The sequence below is a fragment of the Balaenoptera musculus genome, chromosome 2 (genome assembly GCF_009873245.2).
Source record: "Balaenoptera musculus isolate JJ_BM4_2016_0621 chromosome 2, mBalMus1.pri.v3, whole genome shotgun sequence".
Taxonomy (NCBI): domain Eukaryota; kingdom Metazoa; phylum Chordata; class Mammalia; order Artiodactyla; family Balaenopteridae; genus Balaenoptera; species Balaenoptera musculus.
The window spans coordinates 97,138,867-97,155,677 of NC_045786.1; the positions used below are offsets into that span (position 1 = coordinate 97,138,867).

General features: G+C 35.3%; 1 protein-coding gene across 3 annotated transcripts in view; it reads left to right on the forward strand.

Annotated features, from left to right (window-relative positions):
* Positions 1–16,811, forward strand: part of AQR (aquarius intron-binding spliceosomal factor) — a 114,221-nt gene that overhangs the window by 30,408 nt on the left and 67,002 nt on the right. For all 3 annotated transcript variants that reach the window (XM_036842335.1, XM_036842334.1, XM_036842336.1), the window contains exons 13-17: positions 857–960; positions 6,155–6,257; positions 8,806–8,926; positions 12,200–12,341; positions 15,247–15,425. In XM_036842335.1, the coding sequence (XP_036698230.1) occupies positions 857–960; positions 6,155–6,257; positions 8,806–8,926; positions 12,200–12,341; positions 15,247–15,425 (649 nt within the window). The remainder of the gene's footprint in view (positions 1–856; positions 961–6,154; positions 6,258–8,805; positions 8,927–12,199; positions 12,342–15,246; positions 15,426–16,811) is intronic.

Below are 16,811 nucleotides of genomic sequence, written 5' to 3' on the forward strand. Positions count from 1 at the left end.
GCTGTTCTCATGGCCACCAGCAAGGCACAGTGACTGCTGCCTCGGAGCTGGGTTGTCAGCCTACTGACAAGGCCCCAGCCCTTGTTCTTGATGGTGCTGGAGTCCCCCTGGGAGCGGACTCGCCTTCGTTTCCCAGCTCAGGCAGCTCACTTTCAGGCTTGGTTTCAGGGTCATTTTGCCATTGCCTGTAGTTGTTTCACGGCAGGCTCATCGATAACCTTGGCAACCTTCTGTGTCATCCAGTACAGAGCACATGAAAACTTGTGGATCTTCCCTGTGCCACGTGAGCATTGTGGAGGACTAAGAATGTTACTTCACACACACTTAATCAAGTCAGCATAGTGCTGCTCTTTCTGTTTTCTTGCAGCTTACCCCACGTTGGTTGGAGGTGTTACCCTGCGAGGTTCTCTCTTTCCAGAGTTCCAAAGTAAAGCAGGGCACAAGCATACTATGCTGTAGGCCTCTCCTTTGAGATACCTCTTCATTGGGAGTTGCCCTTGAGACTTTCTTATAGTTTTGTTAGGCTAGTTCTTGATCATAAAGTGTTTTGTTTTGTTCTTTCTCTTCTCCTGTCAGTGAAGCTGGCCTTCCTGGCTATTTTCTTGTATATTCAAAATACAGTTTTAGAAATCAAAAACTGAACATTGATTCTTTGTACTCTCCGGCTAGAACAATTCTGGGTTTTTTCTCCATTGTATCTAATGCTTTTGAATAAGGCAGAGGTCACATATGAGAAGCATATAAGAAAGAGAATTGCACTAATTAAAAAAAATTTTTTTCCCATTATGCAGTATATAAGTTGTAATTTATTATATTAATATGTAGGCATTAATTAATTAATTCTGTTATTTTCTAGAGAGCTGCTTTTGCACATTTCCCCGAACTCTATGATTTTGCCCTCTCAAATGTTGCAGAAGTAGATACTCGGGAATCCTTGATCAAGTTTTTTGGACCTCTTAGGTAAGGCAATATGAAAGGACAACTGAATTTTAATTTTCTTTTTTGGCTTTAGTTATTTTTGCACTACTTTAGGTGATGTTACTTGTTGCACTACTGTTTATTGACAACTAGAACTAGTGCTTCTCTCTAACATTTGTTATCTTTGAGTCACTTAAATATAATTATACATCTTCTCTTTATTTTGGTAAAATTTTTATTTTTCATAACTTATAGAATTTTCCTAGATCTTAAATTTTTTTAGAGTAGAATATAAGCTGGTATCCCATCAGTCGTCAACAACATACAACAGAAACCAGTAAATGTTCATCCTATGTGATATTAGAGGTTAGGCATAAGAAAATTTTTGCGTGTTTAAAATTTATTAAATTGTAATGTTCTCTGGCATCTCTGTGAGTATACTTTTTTGAAAATAGCAATAATAGCATACATTTATTTACTTTATGATAGGTACTCTACTAGTATGTAAATAATCTAATCCTCAAAATATTCATGTGAGAGGAGTAGGTACCATTTTACATATAAGGTAGCCGAGGCACAGAAGAGTTGAGTACTTTACCTAAGTCACACAGCAGGTAAGTGGCAAAGATAGGATTTTTTTTTAATATATAAATTTATTTATTTATTTTATTTTATCTTTGGCTTCGTTGGGTCTTCGTTGCTGCACGCAGGCTTTCTCTAGTTGCGGCGAGTGAGGGCTACTCTTCATTGCAGTGCACAGGCTTCTCATCGTGGTGGCTTCTTGTCGCGGAGCACGGGCTCTAGGCGCACAGGCTTCAGTAGTTGTGCCACACGGGCTCAGTAGTTGTGGCTCATGGGCTCTAGAGCGCAGGCTCAGTAGTTGTGGTGCCCGGACTTAGTTGCTCTGCGGCATGTGGGATCTTCCCGGACCAGGGCTGGAACCCATGTCCCCTGCATTGGCAGGCAGGTTCTTAAGCACTGCGCCAACAGGGAAGCCCCAAAGATAGGATTTGAACCTAGGTAGTCTGAGTTCTGAGCCCTAATTATTTTTTTTTTGAGGTATAATTGACATAAAACATTATATTAGTTTCAGGTGTATAACACAATGATTTAATATTTGTATTTATTGTGAAATTGATCACCACAAGTCTAGGTAGCATTTATTTCCATATATTTAGAACTTTTTTGGTTTTGTGGTGAGAACGTGTAAGATCTACTTTCTTTGCAACTTGCAAATATGCAATACACTATTACTAATTATAGTCACCATGCTGTACAATTACATACCCATGACTTATTTATTTTATTACTGGAAGTTTGTACATTTTGATCTCCTTTACCATTTCACCCACCTTTGCCTCGGGCAACCACCAATCTGTTCCCTGTTTCTGTAAGCTTGGTTTTTTTTGGGGGGGGGGGGTTTGTTTTAAAATTCCACATATAAGTGACTCATTAAATTCCACATATAAGGGACCCATACAGTATTTGTCTTTCTCTTTCTGACTTATTTCACTTAGCATAATGGCCTTCGGGTCCATCCACGTTGTTGCAAATGGCAAGATTTCATTCTTTCTTATTCTGAGCCCTAACTTTTGACCACTGTGCTCTGTTATCTCCTCATTTTCCTTAACTCTGGGGAGAATTTATGTGTAGTTAATTGGCTATTTAAACTGAAACAAACTGAGATTGGTTTGGTCATTCATTTTCATATGAGGATATGTAATAACTTATAACACACAGGTCTACTTCCTTCTTTTAAATAACGGCATTGAGTTCTGTTGAACAGGTCTACCATACTATTTTTTAATCACTCGCCTGTTGATGGATCTTTAATTTTTAAATTTTTGACTATAACAAACAATTAGGCAATGAACATTCTTTTTACTTCGATTTTAAGAATTTTAGTACTGATTCCCAGAAGCAGAATGGCTGATTCAAAGGGGTTATGTATTTAAATTTTGTTACATATTGCTAAATTATCTTCCCAAAAAATGCCAATTATACACTTACATCAATAGTGTATGAGGATTTATTTCTCTCCCTTCCAACACTAGGTAAATTCGTTTTTCATTTTTGCCAATCCAAGGACAAAAAAAATCTCATTGTTTTACTTGCATTCTGTGATTATATGTTACTTTCTGGTTGTCATCCTTTGCTATTTTGTATTCCATTGTTTGTCATTTTATTAATTTTTTTAAATAAGGAACCTTTATTCTGGATATTAATATTTTGTCTAGTTCTGTTGCAATTATTTTGTCTCAGTTTCTCCCTTTTAAACTTTGTTTATGGTATATTTTGTTATTACAGATGTTTTAAATTTTTAATCACATCTTTCAATCTTCTTTTTAATAATAACAAATGTTTTATTTAGAAGGCCTTCTTCACCAAAAGATTACAAAAATATTATATTTTTAAAGCACTTTTGTAGATTTTTTTCTTACATTTAATTTAATAGCTGTATAGTCTGTCCAGGGAATTTATTTTTGTCCATAGAGCTCCTTTATACTCTTACAAATCATTGAGGATCACAGAGAACTTTTTAAATGTGGATTATAGCCATTATATTTACTACATTAGAAATTAAAAGTAGAGGAATTTTAAATATTTAATTTATTTTAAAAATCAAGTAAAATCCATTGTATATTTCATACATATTGTTAATGAAAAATATATACTCCAAAATGAAAATAGATACATAGTGAGAAGAGTAGCATTGTTTTACAGTTTTGCAAATCTTTTTAATGTCTGGCTTAATGAAAGACAGTTGGATTTGCAGATCTACTGGTGGTTTCAGTTTGTTGTAAGATGTTATTTTGCCTGAAGTAAATGAAGAAAATCCACTCTTACACAGAGGGAAGTTTATTTTAAAAGCTTTTTCAAGTAATTAGGAATATTATTCTTTGATACATATCAAAACTTGACAGTTGGTAGGTTTCTTGAAAGTTAGTTTCATTGTGGTATCTGAAACCATGTTAAGGCAGTCTGTGCAATTAAAGTGAATTGATTTTAAAAATGGAGAGGTACACCTTGTTCATGGATGAGAGGACTCAGTTAAGGTGTGAATTCTGCCCAAATTGATCTATAGATACAATTCAGTTCCAGTCAGAGTCCCAGCAGGATATTTTATAGAAACTGACGAGCTTATTCTAAAACTCATATGGAAAGGCAAAGGAACTAGAATAGTCAAAACCATTTTGAAAAAGAACAAAGTTGGAGGATTTCACTACCTAATTTCAAGACTTACTATAAAGTTAAAGTCATCAAGACATTGTGGTGTTGAAGACAGGGTAGACATTATAGATCACTGGAACAGGGTCGAGTTCAGAAATAGACCACACATATACATACGGTTAGTTGGGTTTTGACTAAGGTGCCAAGGCAACTCAGTGGAAAAGAGATAATTTCAGCAGTGGTACCGGAACAATTGGACAGCCGTATGCAAAGTATGAAACTTGACCCATTCCTCACATCTTATACAAAAATTGACTCAAAATGAATCATAGACCTAAATATCAAAATGAAAACTTAGGAAATATAGGAGAAAATCTTTGTGATTGTGCTTTGTGCAAAGATTTCTGTAGACACCAGGGCACAGTCTTTAAAGGAAACAACTGATAAATTGGACTTCATCAAAATTAAAAATTTCTATTTGAAAGACATTGTTAAGAGAATGAAAGACAAGCCCCAAACTGGGAGAAAATATTGGCTAAATACATATCTGATGATGGACTGGTATCTGGAAGTCTCAGAACTCAATTATAAGAAAACAACTTAATAAAAAAATGGCTATAGATTTGAACAGATACTTCACCAAAGAAGATACATAGATTTCAATAAGCCTGTAGAAAGATGCCTAACATCATTAGTCATTAGGAAAAGCAAATTTAAATCATAATGAGATATCATTATGTACCTATTAGAATTGTTTATAAAAACAACAGTATATTAACTCTTGACTGGGATGTGAAGCAACTGGAATTCTCATACATTGCTGATGAGAATTCAAAATGGTAGTGCCACTTTGGAAAAATTTGATAGTTCCTTGCACAAACATGCGCTTACTGTGCGATCTAGTGTTCTCACAGACATACCCAAGAGAAATGAAAACTTACATTCACAGAAAAATCTGTACAGAAATATATATAGTGGCTTTATTTATAGTTGTCAAAAACTGGAATATATAAATATGCTTCAGCTGGTGAGTAAATAAACACATTGTGAAATATCCATATAATGGAATATTACTCAGCAATAAAAAGGAACCAACTACAGATACACACAACAGTGTGGGTGAATCTCAAATGTATTATGCTGAGTGAAAGCAGCCAGCGTCAAAAGACTACATAACGTATGATTCCGTTTATTTGACCTTCTGGAAAAAGCAAATTTATAGAGATTGAAGACACATTAGTGGTTACCAGGGACAGGGATAGAGAGTTTGAGGGGCTTTGGGGGGTAATGAAACTGTATTTGAGTGGTTGAAAGCTGTCAGGTAAGTAGTGGCAAATGCAAGTTTTTCAAAATTTCAGTTTTTCACTCTGAAATTCAAATTTTATCTTTGGCAACATATACTGTCCGTTATTTTCCTTAAGGTTAGGTTTATTTTGTTCAGATTTTTTGCTATTATTCAAGTCTGAATAACTGTAGTTTGTCAGTCGTTCTGACAAACGTTCTTTTTCCACAAGTAAAAATTGTGTGCAAAATGTGTACTTCCCACTCTGTCACACAGATGTTTTAAAAAACAGATACTCAAGTCCAAATTTAATAACCTTAATAATTTTTTACTGTTTCATCAAGGACATTTTTAAACAAAACTGGTGGGGGTTTTTTTGTTTGTTTTAATAACTGTGTGTCACAGTGAGGAATGCTGTGACCACTTATTGTACTGGTTGGTGCCACTGCCTTGATCCATGCCACCAGTTTTACCCATTATCGCACTGTCACCGTATATGTAAAGACAGTGAGAAAAAAACTTAATCATGTCTTGGTATTAATATGAAAAAGTATTGTTCTTGTAGCTTCCCTGAAACAATCTTGGGGACCATGAGAGGTTTGCAGAAGACACTTTGAGAATTCTGTATTAGGGGTTTAACTCTTTGCTGATTTCATATATTTGTTGCTTGTGTCATAGGATTATATTTTCTACGTAAAAATTTTTAAGCCATCTGTAAAATTATGTTTCAAAAATGCATTGTTGTAATAAAATATTCTGATCTGAATATTCTTTATTCTGCAGTTCAAATACACTCCACCAGGTGGCATCATACCTCTGCTTGTTACCAACTCTTCCTAAAGGTGAAGACACAACTTCTGATAAAGAATTTCTTCTAGAATTGTTGGTAAATATTAATGTTCTTTGAATTTTGCATGTAGTTTTCCCTACTTTTTTGAATCATTCTTAAAGATGTAGGTTGGTACAGATTTTTTTTTGGGCTAAAAAATTGGTAGGTAATGCCTATTTGTTTGGGAACTATATCATCTTTTGATTTTGTCAGATTTCTTTTTCATCTCTTAGATTTCTTTTTTCAAGTCTCTTACCTCTTAAAACTGCTTTATAGCATGGATTTGTTCCATGCAAATATTTGCGAGCAACATCTGTGTCTGGCACTGGATTCAAGCACTGGGGATACAGAGATGGCCGACACTGTTCCTGCCTTTAAGAGATCACAGCTATACCTACACACACACATACACACACAGATAATACGTATATATTCATATTTATTTATCTGTTTATTTTTAAGTTATTATTTAAATATAGTACCTTGAATATTAAGCCATACCTTTATCACTAGCGAGCTCAGGAATGTTTAAAACTAGAAAAAGTTATTACCGACTTAGTGGTTTAAGAATTCTAAGGGATTTCTCAATCATTTTGGGAAATGAGTATTAGTTTGAGCATCAACTCTTAAACTAATACTTTTTTGTGTGAGGTTTTATTTTTTTTAGTACAGTTTCAGGTTCATAGCAAAACTGAGGGGAAGGGATAAACTTTTGTTTTTAAACTTCCGTGAGATATTTCATAAAGTGGATGAGTATTTAACCGTACGCCACTATGAATATCTAGGTTGTTTGCATGCTCACTAGTACAAATAATGATGCAGTCCTAATACATGCCTCTTTGTGCCCATATGTGGACATTTAGGAGAGGTACCCAGAAGTGAAATTATTTGATGTGCTTATTTAAAAGATAAAAGATGCAGCCAAACTGTCCTCCAAAAGCTGTATGTTCCCATCAACAGTGTATTAAAGTATGTCTCCTTAAGCTTTTATCGGCATTGGACGCTATCAGTCGCCTCAGTTTTGCCAGTCTCATGGGTTAACAAAAAAAACTTGTTTCAATTTTTTGTTTGCTGACTGCTATAAGGTTGAGTTGTCTTTTATATGTTTCAGACATTTTTTATACCTATACAAATGTACACTGCATGGATTTGTAAATACATTTTTTTTACACATATGGAACAATAACGGGCACATGTTTTTGTAACATATTTCAAGCTAATACTTCTAATACAGGGTATAAAATACAGTTCCTTACTGTAGAGAGGAAGATAATATGCTTATTTTGGGGTAGTAACAGGAAACTATTTGTAGCAGGTGTTTTAAGCCTGGTGACAGGTGTTTAAGTGCCATTTGGAGAGAAATCCTTGGGAAGGGTTTTAAATTAACTCAAGTACAGAAAATACTTTTTTATCGATATATTTACTTGCATGAAATGTATGTCTTGGGTCACTATCTTTCCCTTCCTTCTTACAAATCACTTTTTGTTGTCTCTGACTACAAGTGCTTTCTAAAAATTCCTTGTCCTGTTTTCTGATAATGTTAAAATCTTCTCTGGTAAGTCAGGTTTCGGAGATTAATAATAAATCCTTACTATAGAAAGAAATGAGGACTTTTCCAGGAACCTTTCTAATGGAAAATAGGTTTGAGTATAAAGTTGATCCTATCTATGCTTTTTAGGGTCTTATAGCTAAGATTTCATCCTTAAAATTTAAATAGTTATGTGAAAAGAAAGCAGTTTTAAAAATTTATAGTGCTACAGCATTATCTTTCATTTCCTCCCCCTCTTAAAGGATTTTTTCAGGCTTTGGATTCTTCTAATATCCAACCAAATATGATTAAAAAATTCAACTATGCATATTGTTTAGATAATATCACACTGTCTTCTTTCCTAAAACAATGCTATCTCTACTGAAAAGAATGTGACACATTTTTCAAATATATCATTATTTTAGCATCTCTTAATTAGGTAACTAACTTATTTCTGTATATGAGATAGATCACTGTAGTATTAACAATGGAGGGGTACATAGAGAACATCAAGTACAACTCTCTCGTTTTACAAAGAAGACTGAGGCCAAGTTATTAATAAACTTATCCAGATTATTTAGCTAGTTGGTATAAGAATGAAAACTGTAACCTAGGACTTAGGGCTCCCATTTTTTTTCTTACATTGGTGAATGCTGTGTTGCTGTGGGTTTTAAGGTCTTGGCATGTGCCAGACACTTTGACATTATTTTACAATATTCCACTTCATTTTCATAAGAAACCTAAGAAGGGAGTGGCATTTTAATCTGCTTTACTGAAAAGGAAACTAAAATCAGGGAGGTTGCAGTAACTTGCCCAGCTTTCACATAGCCCATAAGTAGAGGTGCTAGGAGTTGAACTCAGATCTGTCTGATTCCAAAGTCCATCACAATCAGTACCTCTTTCTTCTTTGATTTGTGGAGAACATGAAAAAAGGAAAAAAAAAAATCTCTTCTTAAGTGGTACAATAAGTCAAAGACATGAAACTTCTCATTCCATACTTTGTGTTGAATTTCTCCATAAATTATTTTGATTGAAAAAAGATGCTTCTAACTTTCTTTCTAAACCTGTTTCCTTTAGGTATCGCGTCATGAGCGTCGAATTTCTCAGATTCAGCAGTTGAACCAGATGCCTTTGTATCCAACCGAGAAAATCATATGGGATGAAAATATTGTCCCAACTGAGTACTACTCTGGGGAAGGTATGGTAACGAAGTACAGTATTCAGATGTAACATGAAACTTAGTTTAGAATTCATCATATATAACTGAACATACTCCTATCTGCTATATACATTAGGGTAATTTTCTGGTACCCTCAAGTTCAACTTTAGAAGCTAGAAACTATTCAGTGTTTTGAATGCTTAGCATTAAGGATTTTTATTAAATTTAAGCATTGCCTAATGAATATGAGTTTGTGTGTGTGTGTGTATCATCCTGTATAAAATGTGCCCGTAAAGCTGTGTTTTCAGGAGACCTAATAATACAAGAAGTGTAGCTTTCATTATGTCACTCTAACAGGCTTTGGTAGTGTTTTATTTTTCAAAGCCTTTTCTAGAGGCTCTTTTGAATTCCTTGTAGAGCCAGCTAATGACCTCCAAAAGAAAGACATTGTCATTAGTTAAGATAAACCCTTAGTTTTGATCCAGAGTAGTATTGCCTAGTATGTTCATCTACCTCTTTCAACAGATTTGTTTCTAAATGCTCATCCTCTAATGATGAGAATTTGCCACATTTGAGTATATGCCAAAGTGCATTCTGACACATTTTGAAGGCATATTTCAAAAAAAAATTCCTGGAAGATTTTTGAACAACAGTGTCATGATTAGTAGAGATGTGGCTATTTTAAAGAGATCGCCAATATAGGTATTGGTATATTTATTTAAAAGAAAATTGTTTCTTCAGAGTCATATCCTGGAGCCATAATTCCAATAAACCCAGTACACTAAAATTGTACTAGATTTCAGAATAATCAGTCTTCATATCTTTCTCTATTCTGACAGTGATTAATGCATTGTTTTCTCACTTTTCTAATATGTTCACACTAAAAGCATTTGTGACCATATATGTATGAATATCACTTAAGAATATTTTGTCTTTTTTTTAAATTTTATTTATTTATTTATTTATTTATTTATGGCTGTGTTGGGTCTTCGTTTCTGTGCGAGGGCTTTCTCTAGTTGCGGCAAGTGGGGGCCACTCTTCGTCGCGGTGCGCGGGTCTCTCACTATCGCGGCCTCTCTTGTTGCGGAGCACAGGCTCCAGATGCGCAGGTTCAATAATTGTGGCTCACGGGCCCAGTTGCTCCGCAGCACGTGGGATCTTCCCAGACCAGGGCTCGAACCCGTGTCCCCTGCATTGGCAGGCAGATTCTCAACCACTGCGCCACCAGGGAAGCCCAAGAATATTTTGTCTTTTTAATGAAAAGTTTGTGTCCTTGAAAATGTAAACAGTCTTATGTCTAGCTTTTGGTACTATTCAGTGATGTTGGTCTGAGTTTAAAACATATTTTGCTTAGTATAAAGTGTTGCTTTTCTTTCGCTCCTATGATTAATGAAGTTAAATGAAAAGAATGACTTCTCAAAATTTGTCTTTGCATCTTGTCTTGCCGTGGTTCTTCACTGACCATGGGTGAAACTGTGCTTGTGGGGCACGGTATTCAATGCTGTGAGATAGGCAAAGATCAGAGCTAATCCAGCACAATTATGTAAGCTGCTTCCAGCTCCCAAGGAGAGAAAATAAGTGTGGAATTGGGACAGATATTTTAAAAATATAGTATAAGAATTGTAAAGAAAGTCTTTGTAAAGTGTTGCCTTTTTTTTGTAAAATAAACACAAATATAGAAAACCCACACAAAATAAAGATAGAGCTTTACTAATTATCTTAAGAGAAATACCCTAAAACCCTTATAATCACCTTGTCAGCTATCCCAGAATCCTCCTATGTATCCCTTCCTACTTACTGCTTTCTTCCTCCTCTGGAAAGTAACCATTTCTTGACTTTTATAGCAATCACTGTCTCACTATTTCTTCATAGTTTTATCACCCAATTGTGCATCCCTAGACACCATAGTCAGTCCTGTACATTTTAAGATGCCTTTTATTTTACAGGTACCCACTGTATCCCTTTCTCTTCTTTCTGTTGAAGACCCTGAGTTGTTTGATCTGTATAGTTTTCCACAGTCTAGATTTTTCTAATTGACTACTCACAGTACAGTTCAACATGTCCCTCTGCTCTTTATTTTTTCTACAAATTGGCTTGATCAGGCGGAGATATTCTCTCTTTGGCAAGATCCTTGTTGGTGGTGTATTCTTTCATCAGGAGGCACATGATGTCTGGTTGTCTTTCTTTTTGTGATATTGCTCTTTAATACCTAGATTTGTTAATTCAGGGAGGGTTACAAAATAGTGATATGTTAATTTTTTTTTTTTTAATATAAGTATGCTATCAAAAGAGATGCTTTCAGCTTCTGGCTTGAAAGAAATTGAACTAGATTATAAGTCAGAGTTTACTAACAAATGATGTGAAATTTTTGTACATTGATGTTTCTTGCTTTTAGGTGCATTGTTTCTTTGGTAAGTATGGATAGGGATGATGAAAATAATATGATTTGCTAGTGAAATGTGTTTGGGGGTTCTTTTTTTTAAAGATTTTTTTGATGTGGACCATTTTTAAAGTCTTTATTGAATTTGTTACAGTATTACTTCTGTTTTATGTTTTGGTTCTTTGGCTGCGAGGCATGTGGGATCTTAGCTACCCGATCAGGTATCAAACCCGCACCCCCTGCACTGGAAGGTGAAGACTTCACCACTGGACCACCAGGGAAGTCCCTGGGGTTCTTCTTTTTTGACCTTTTTGATATTGGTGCTGAGTGCTTGGTTACTTATTATCACAGGGAAATAGTGTTAGGTGAAGGTAATGGAAAGAATGTGGTTCATTAATGTTGTCAGAGAAGGGAAATAACTCCAGGAATAACATACAATCAATGCCTTATCCTTAAAGTCTAGCAAAGGTTCAGAGCACAGTAGTGATCACTGAAGACAGAGTTGTGTAAGGTAATATCCTAATTCAGTTTTCTTGGTAAATTTGGTCATGGGCTATGTTTATGGTAGCATTATTTACTTTGAGATTTGCCAAATACAAATTAGGTGGTAAAGAAAGAATTTTTAAACTACTTGTGTTAGTTTTAAGTGTCTTTAAATACTTTTTAGAAGCACTGTTTGCATATGAGTCATTGATGTGCAGATTACGTGTATTAATGAAATTCATCCTTTATTCCCAGTCTTAATAGATGGCATTTGTTAACTTGGTTTCAGTTTCTGTGTGGAAGTAAGAACACGACCTTATCAAATATGCTGTATTTTAGACACCATTAAACTAGATTCTTAACAAATTTGTGCTGCCTTGTTTTAATACATAAAGCAGATGTCTAATTAAAAAAAATAATTCAAATCTGGATGTTATTTTCCTTTTCAGGTTGTCTTGCTCTTCCCAAGTTGAATTTGCAGTTTTTGACTCTTCATGATTACCTCCTAAGGAACTTTAATCTCTTCCGCTTAGAATCAACTTATGAAATTAGGCAGGACATCGAGGATAGTGTCAGCAGAATGAAGCCATGGTTAGTAAATTGGTTCCACTTGCAATGAAGAGATGCAAACAGTGACTGACATACTTCTGTCAGAAACCTCACACGTGTAATTAGAAATAATATATCTGTCGTGAAGATGCCCTTTGAAATATGAGATACTTACTCTTTGAGAAGTTCTTGAATGTGAATTAGATATATCCAAAGTGCTAAAATAGAAAATATGTATCTGGGTCGTTGGAAGTGGGGCTGAGGGTAAGGGAAGAGAGGTCATTGTTCTGGGAAGTGGGGCGGGAGGGAGAAATGTAGGGGGGAGGAGGTTGGGCATTAGAAAAAGGGTAAAGAGGGAAGGGTATGGGCTGGCCAGCAGGCCTGTACTAGGCAGGGCAGTTTAAGTCCTGGGAGAAGCTTATGGTAAAGGGGTATTCTGTTACCCCAGCCGCTCTTGTGGCTGTCACCACTAGTCTCAGTCAGCCTCTCTGAAGGACCTGGCGGGAGATGAGGGGCATAGCTGAACACTGCACAGAGCGGAACATTGGAACATCTTCCCTGTCCTCCGTCCATAGGTTGCCCTGAAGAGACTAAATCATCAGCATTCACTTTTAGGGCCTGTTCAGTAGGTTTCATTATTTGAAGAACTTTTCTGCCTAAACTCAACTTTCCACCTGCTAGCTTCTGTCTGGAACTCCTTTAGCTAAGAAAGGACTTTCATTCTGTTGTAGGCAGCTCTGCATTATAAGATTTGTGAAGGTTCGTTTTGCTTTTTAGACATGACTAACTTTGGGTAAATGCCCTTCATTCACTATTTCATTCTAAGTATGAAACATTGGAGATAAGTTATATATCACAGTTGACTGTAAATGGGTAAAATAATTCTGTAAAATGAATTTTCATTACATTCTTGTCACACCATGCATACATATGTACAATTATACTGCATTCTACGTGAAAAGCTTAACATATTTTGAGTGTGAACTGATTCAGGTATCTTCCAGGCTTCTCTCCTTACTAATTACAGAGAGCTGCATGGACACTGTGATTATGATGTTTTTTTCACTTCCATATTTTATTTCATACACAGTTCTAGTTTTTAATTAATTATTATGTGAAAAGTTATTCTGGGTGAGAGTCTAAAACACAACAAAGTACTTTTGACTTAAGAACCAGCTGAATCAGTGGGCCGGCTAGCGCTGTGCAATTTGTATACCCACTGGCTGATCGTTTCTGCCCACAGCTTTGCTGAAATTATTGCCCACTGTTTGGACCCCAGGGGAGTGCTTGATCAGAAAGCTCCCTTACAATTTATGGTTACCTTGCACTTATGTGCTCAGATTCTGGACCTAATTTTGGTCATTTTGCAAAGTAGGGACTTAGTAACTAGCAGCTCATCAAGTAGAATGCATTTATATTTTACTTAAATGCCAAATAAAGCAGTAATACTTGGAGTTCTTATGGTTTATTAATAAAATAATATTTTTAAATTTACATTATTTTCTGCTAGTGGAAGAAAATGTTACTTTTTGGAGATAACTATTGGTAATAAATTTTTCTAAATTTTCATTCCTAATTGCCTGTTCTTGGAAACTGTTAAAAAATAATGAGATCTAAAGGGGTAAGGCTTCCTTCTGTTTCATGTCTTGAAGGTGGAAAAGTAGCAGAGGCATTTTTACTTATTGCGTAGTTCTAATCATTTTTCAGGCTGCTGAAACTACTGAGCAGTGTAAAAGAGGATGTGCTTATGAGGATCAGAAATCTATACTCTTTTAATGCCTCATGTTGCAGGTAGATTTTATAAAGGAGGAAAGAATTGGGGAGAGTAGATTAGTGGTTGCTTGGGAGTAGGAAGGGTTGACTGCAAGTAGACAAGAGGGATCTTTTTAAAGTATGATGAAGATGTTCTAAAATTGGATTGTGGTGATGGATGCACAACTTTGTAAATTTACTAAAAGTTATTGTACATTTACAGTGAATGAATTTAATGGTATATGAACTATATTGTAGTAAAGTTGTGAAAAATGGGGGAGGTGATAGAAAGTTATTACAAAAGCTTTTAGACACAAGGTAATGCCTTTTAGAAATTGTTTCAGTACTGACCAAGTCATTGGATTGCAGAACTTTTATTTTTAATTAGTTTCACTTTTTGACGTTATGAAGTTTTATAATTTTTTGTTGTTTACAAAAGCCTTTACTTAGGATATAGATTTTCTTTATCTTAGTAAGCATGTCATTTTTGGCAGTACTTTCCAATTTTGGAGTGTTGCTGCAGTTTTTATATTACAGATTTCCCAAATACACTATTTAATGTAAAAGCTAAAGCACCAATATAAGAAGAAAGAATGAATATTTGCTTGTTAATGGTTCTGGTTATTACAACTAGCTTGATGATTCCCCACACTCCCATCCATAGCAGTGTCTTTTCAGTGTTTTAAATATTATGCCCTAAAGAAAGCATTTGTATAGATATTGTCATTTGCTTGTTTTTAATTTCTTAAAGTCTAGCTTGTTCTAAAACATTTTTGAAGCAACTTATAGAAGTATTTATAATACATAAGATAAAATGTAAACAGTTGAGGCTATCCTGATGAAGAGGGGAAGAGGGTAAGAATATAAAATAAAACTGAATGCGCTGGATTATTTCATTCTTTGACAAAATGGCTCAGCTCTTATGTACATAGAGTTATATGTTTTTCTGGGCATGTGGGGGACATTCCTCTACTTCCCTTTCTTTTCTGGACCATGTTTGCCTGTTTCATCCTACCATATATACTTCCTAAATATTGAGACTTAGGGTTTTCTTTGAGTTTAGAAATAAGAGTTACTAATGTTAGGGCTTAAATACTAGCTAACCATGTATTCTTAGTTACTAGTTTAACTTGTCCAGAGTTGGGCAAAAGTTATTTTTTGCTTGGGTAATCAGTCTTCTGCTTCTGGTTTCCAGGCAGTCTGAGTATGGCGGGGTGGTATTCGGTGGCTGGGCGCGAATGGCCCAGCCCATCGTGGCGTTCACCGTGGTGGAGGTTGCCAAACCCAGCATAGGCGAGAACTGGCCAACCCGGGTTCGCGCAGACGTCACCATCCATCTGAACGTCAGAGACCACATCAGAGATGAGTGGGAAGGTAACTTTGCCTTTCAAGAAGTGGTCACCTTTTGCTTTTTCAATTTATAGACTTTGGCTTAGAGCATTAGCAGAGCACATTCACCAGATACTGCCCTTGTAAATTTATTAAATTTTATCTTTAAAATTTGTTTTAAAGAATGGCAATTGATTTATAGTTATTACTAGTAAAAATACCAAAGCTCATACAGGAATAATTACATACCTTAATACTCTGATAAAGAGCATAAAACAGCACGTATATCAGTGTTTTGAAAATTGCAGTTGGCAGAGCTGAGAGGAGAGCATTTTAAATCGTAAAATTTAGGAAGATAATGTTTATGAATTTATAGGATCACTATAAAAAGAATAAAATATTTGTGTTCACAAAAGAAAGGGGGGAAACCCACATATAACTTGCACACATGCAAAGCAAGTAAGGAAAATTGGTATTTTTAAGAGATAAAACCAGCCAAAGTAAAGTGAATAGGGATGTTATTACAATTTGTGGAAAATGTAGATGCAAAATCAAAATTAGACAAACTCAAAGCAACTCAGAAAGAAGCAATAGTTTATTTGTACCAAAGAGAAGAAGTCAGATAAAAAAAATCAGTGAAACCAAATGTATTCAAGGATAAATAATAATTGCAGGAAAGTTATTTTCCCTATTCTTTACTAAGCAAGATTTTAGGGATGGGAGTTCTATGTCACAATTTTATTTAGAGGCAGATATGTTCTAAGTTACTAAGTCAAATGGAGTTAAAACATCAATACCACCTGTGCCAGAAATGACACGTAAACTGATTTTAATTGGCACTTCTGTATTTTTCTCCCAGCTGTCTATGAGAGCTCTTGCTGCCCCATTATGAGAAACAGGAGCTGGTAGGTTTTATCTCCTTCTACCTTCTTGGCATGCCAGAAGGAAAGGGATGGTCCCTTAATGGATCAGTTTTCAGAAATTATTGCTCTCGATATAGCTGTTTATAACCATAGGGACTGTATGATATATTTATCAAATAATTCTGAAGGAATCCAGCAACAAAGCTGGCCAAATGTTTAACATATGGCCACCATAGTTGGTATAGTTTGTGACAGATTGTTTTTGTGGCTCTTGTATCCTTCAAAATTGTTCAAATCTGGTGCATTACACATCTAGAATAATATGTACCTTTATTATTGCTGAATTGTGAGAAAGTCATTCAGTTGCTGAAGAAGGTTTTACATTTATTGCCCCTTGGAGCTTAAAGAGGTGTTAAAATAAACACCGTTTTATGTAGTGGGTAATGAACTGAAATAACTTATTGGCCACCCCTAGAAGCAATGATGGCTAGAAGTAAAACCTGAAGGAAAAAAAAGACCCTTTGTTTGTAGAAATGTATAGATGACAGATGACAAGCCTGCATTATGG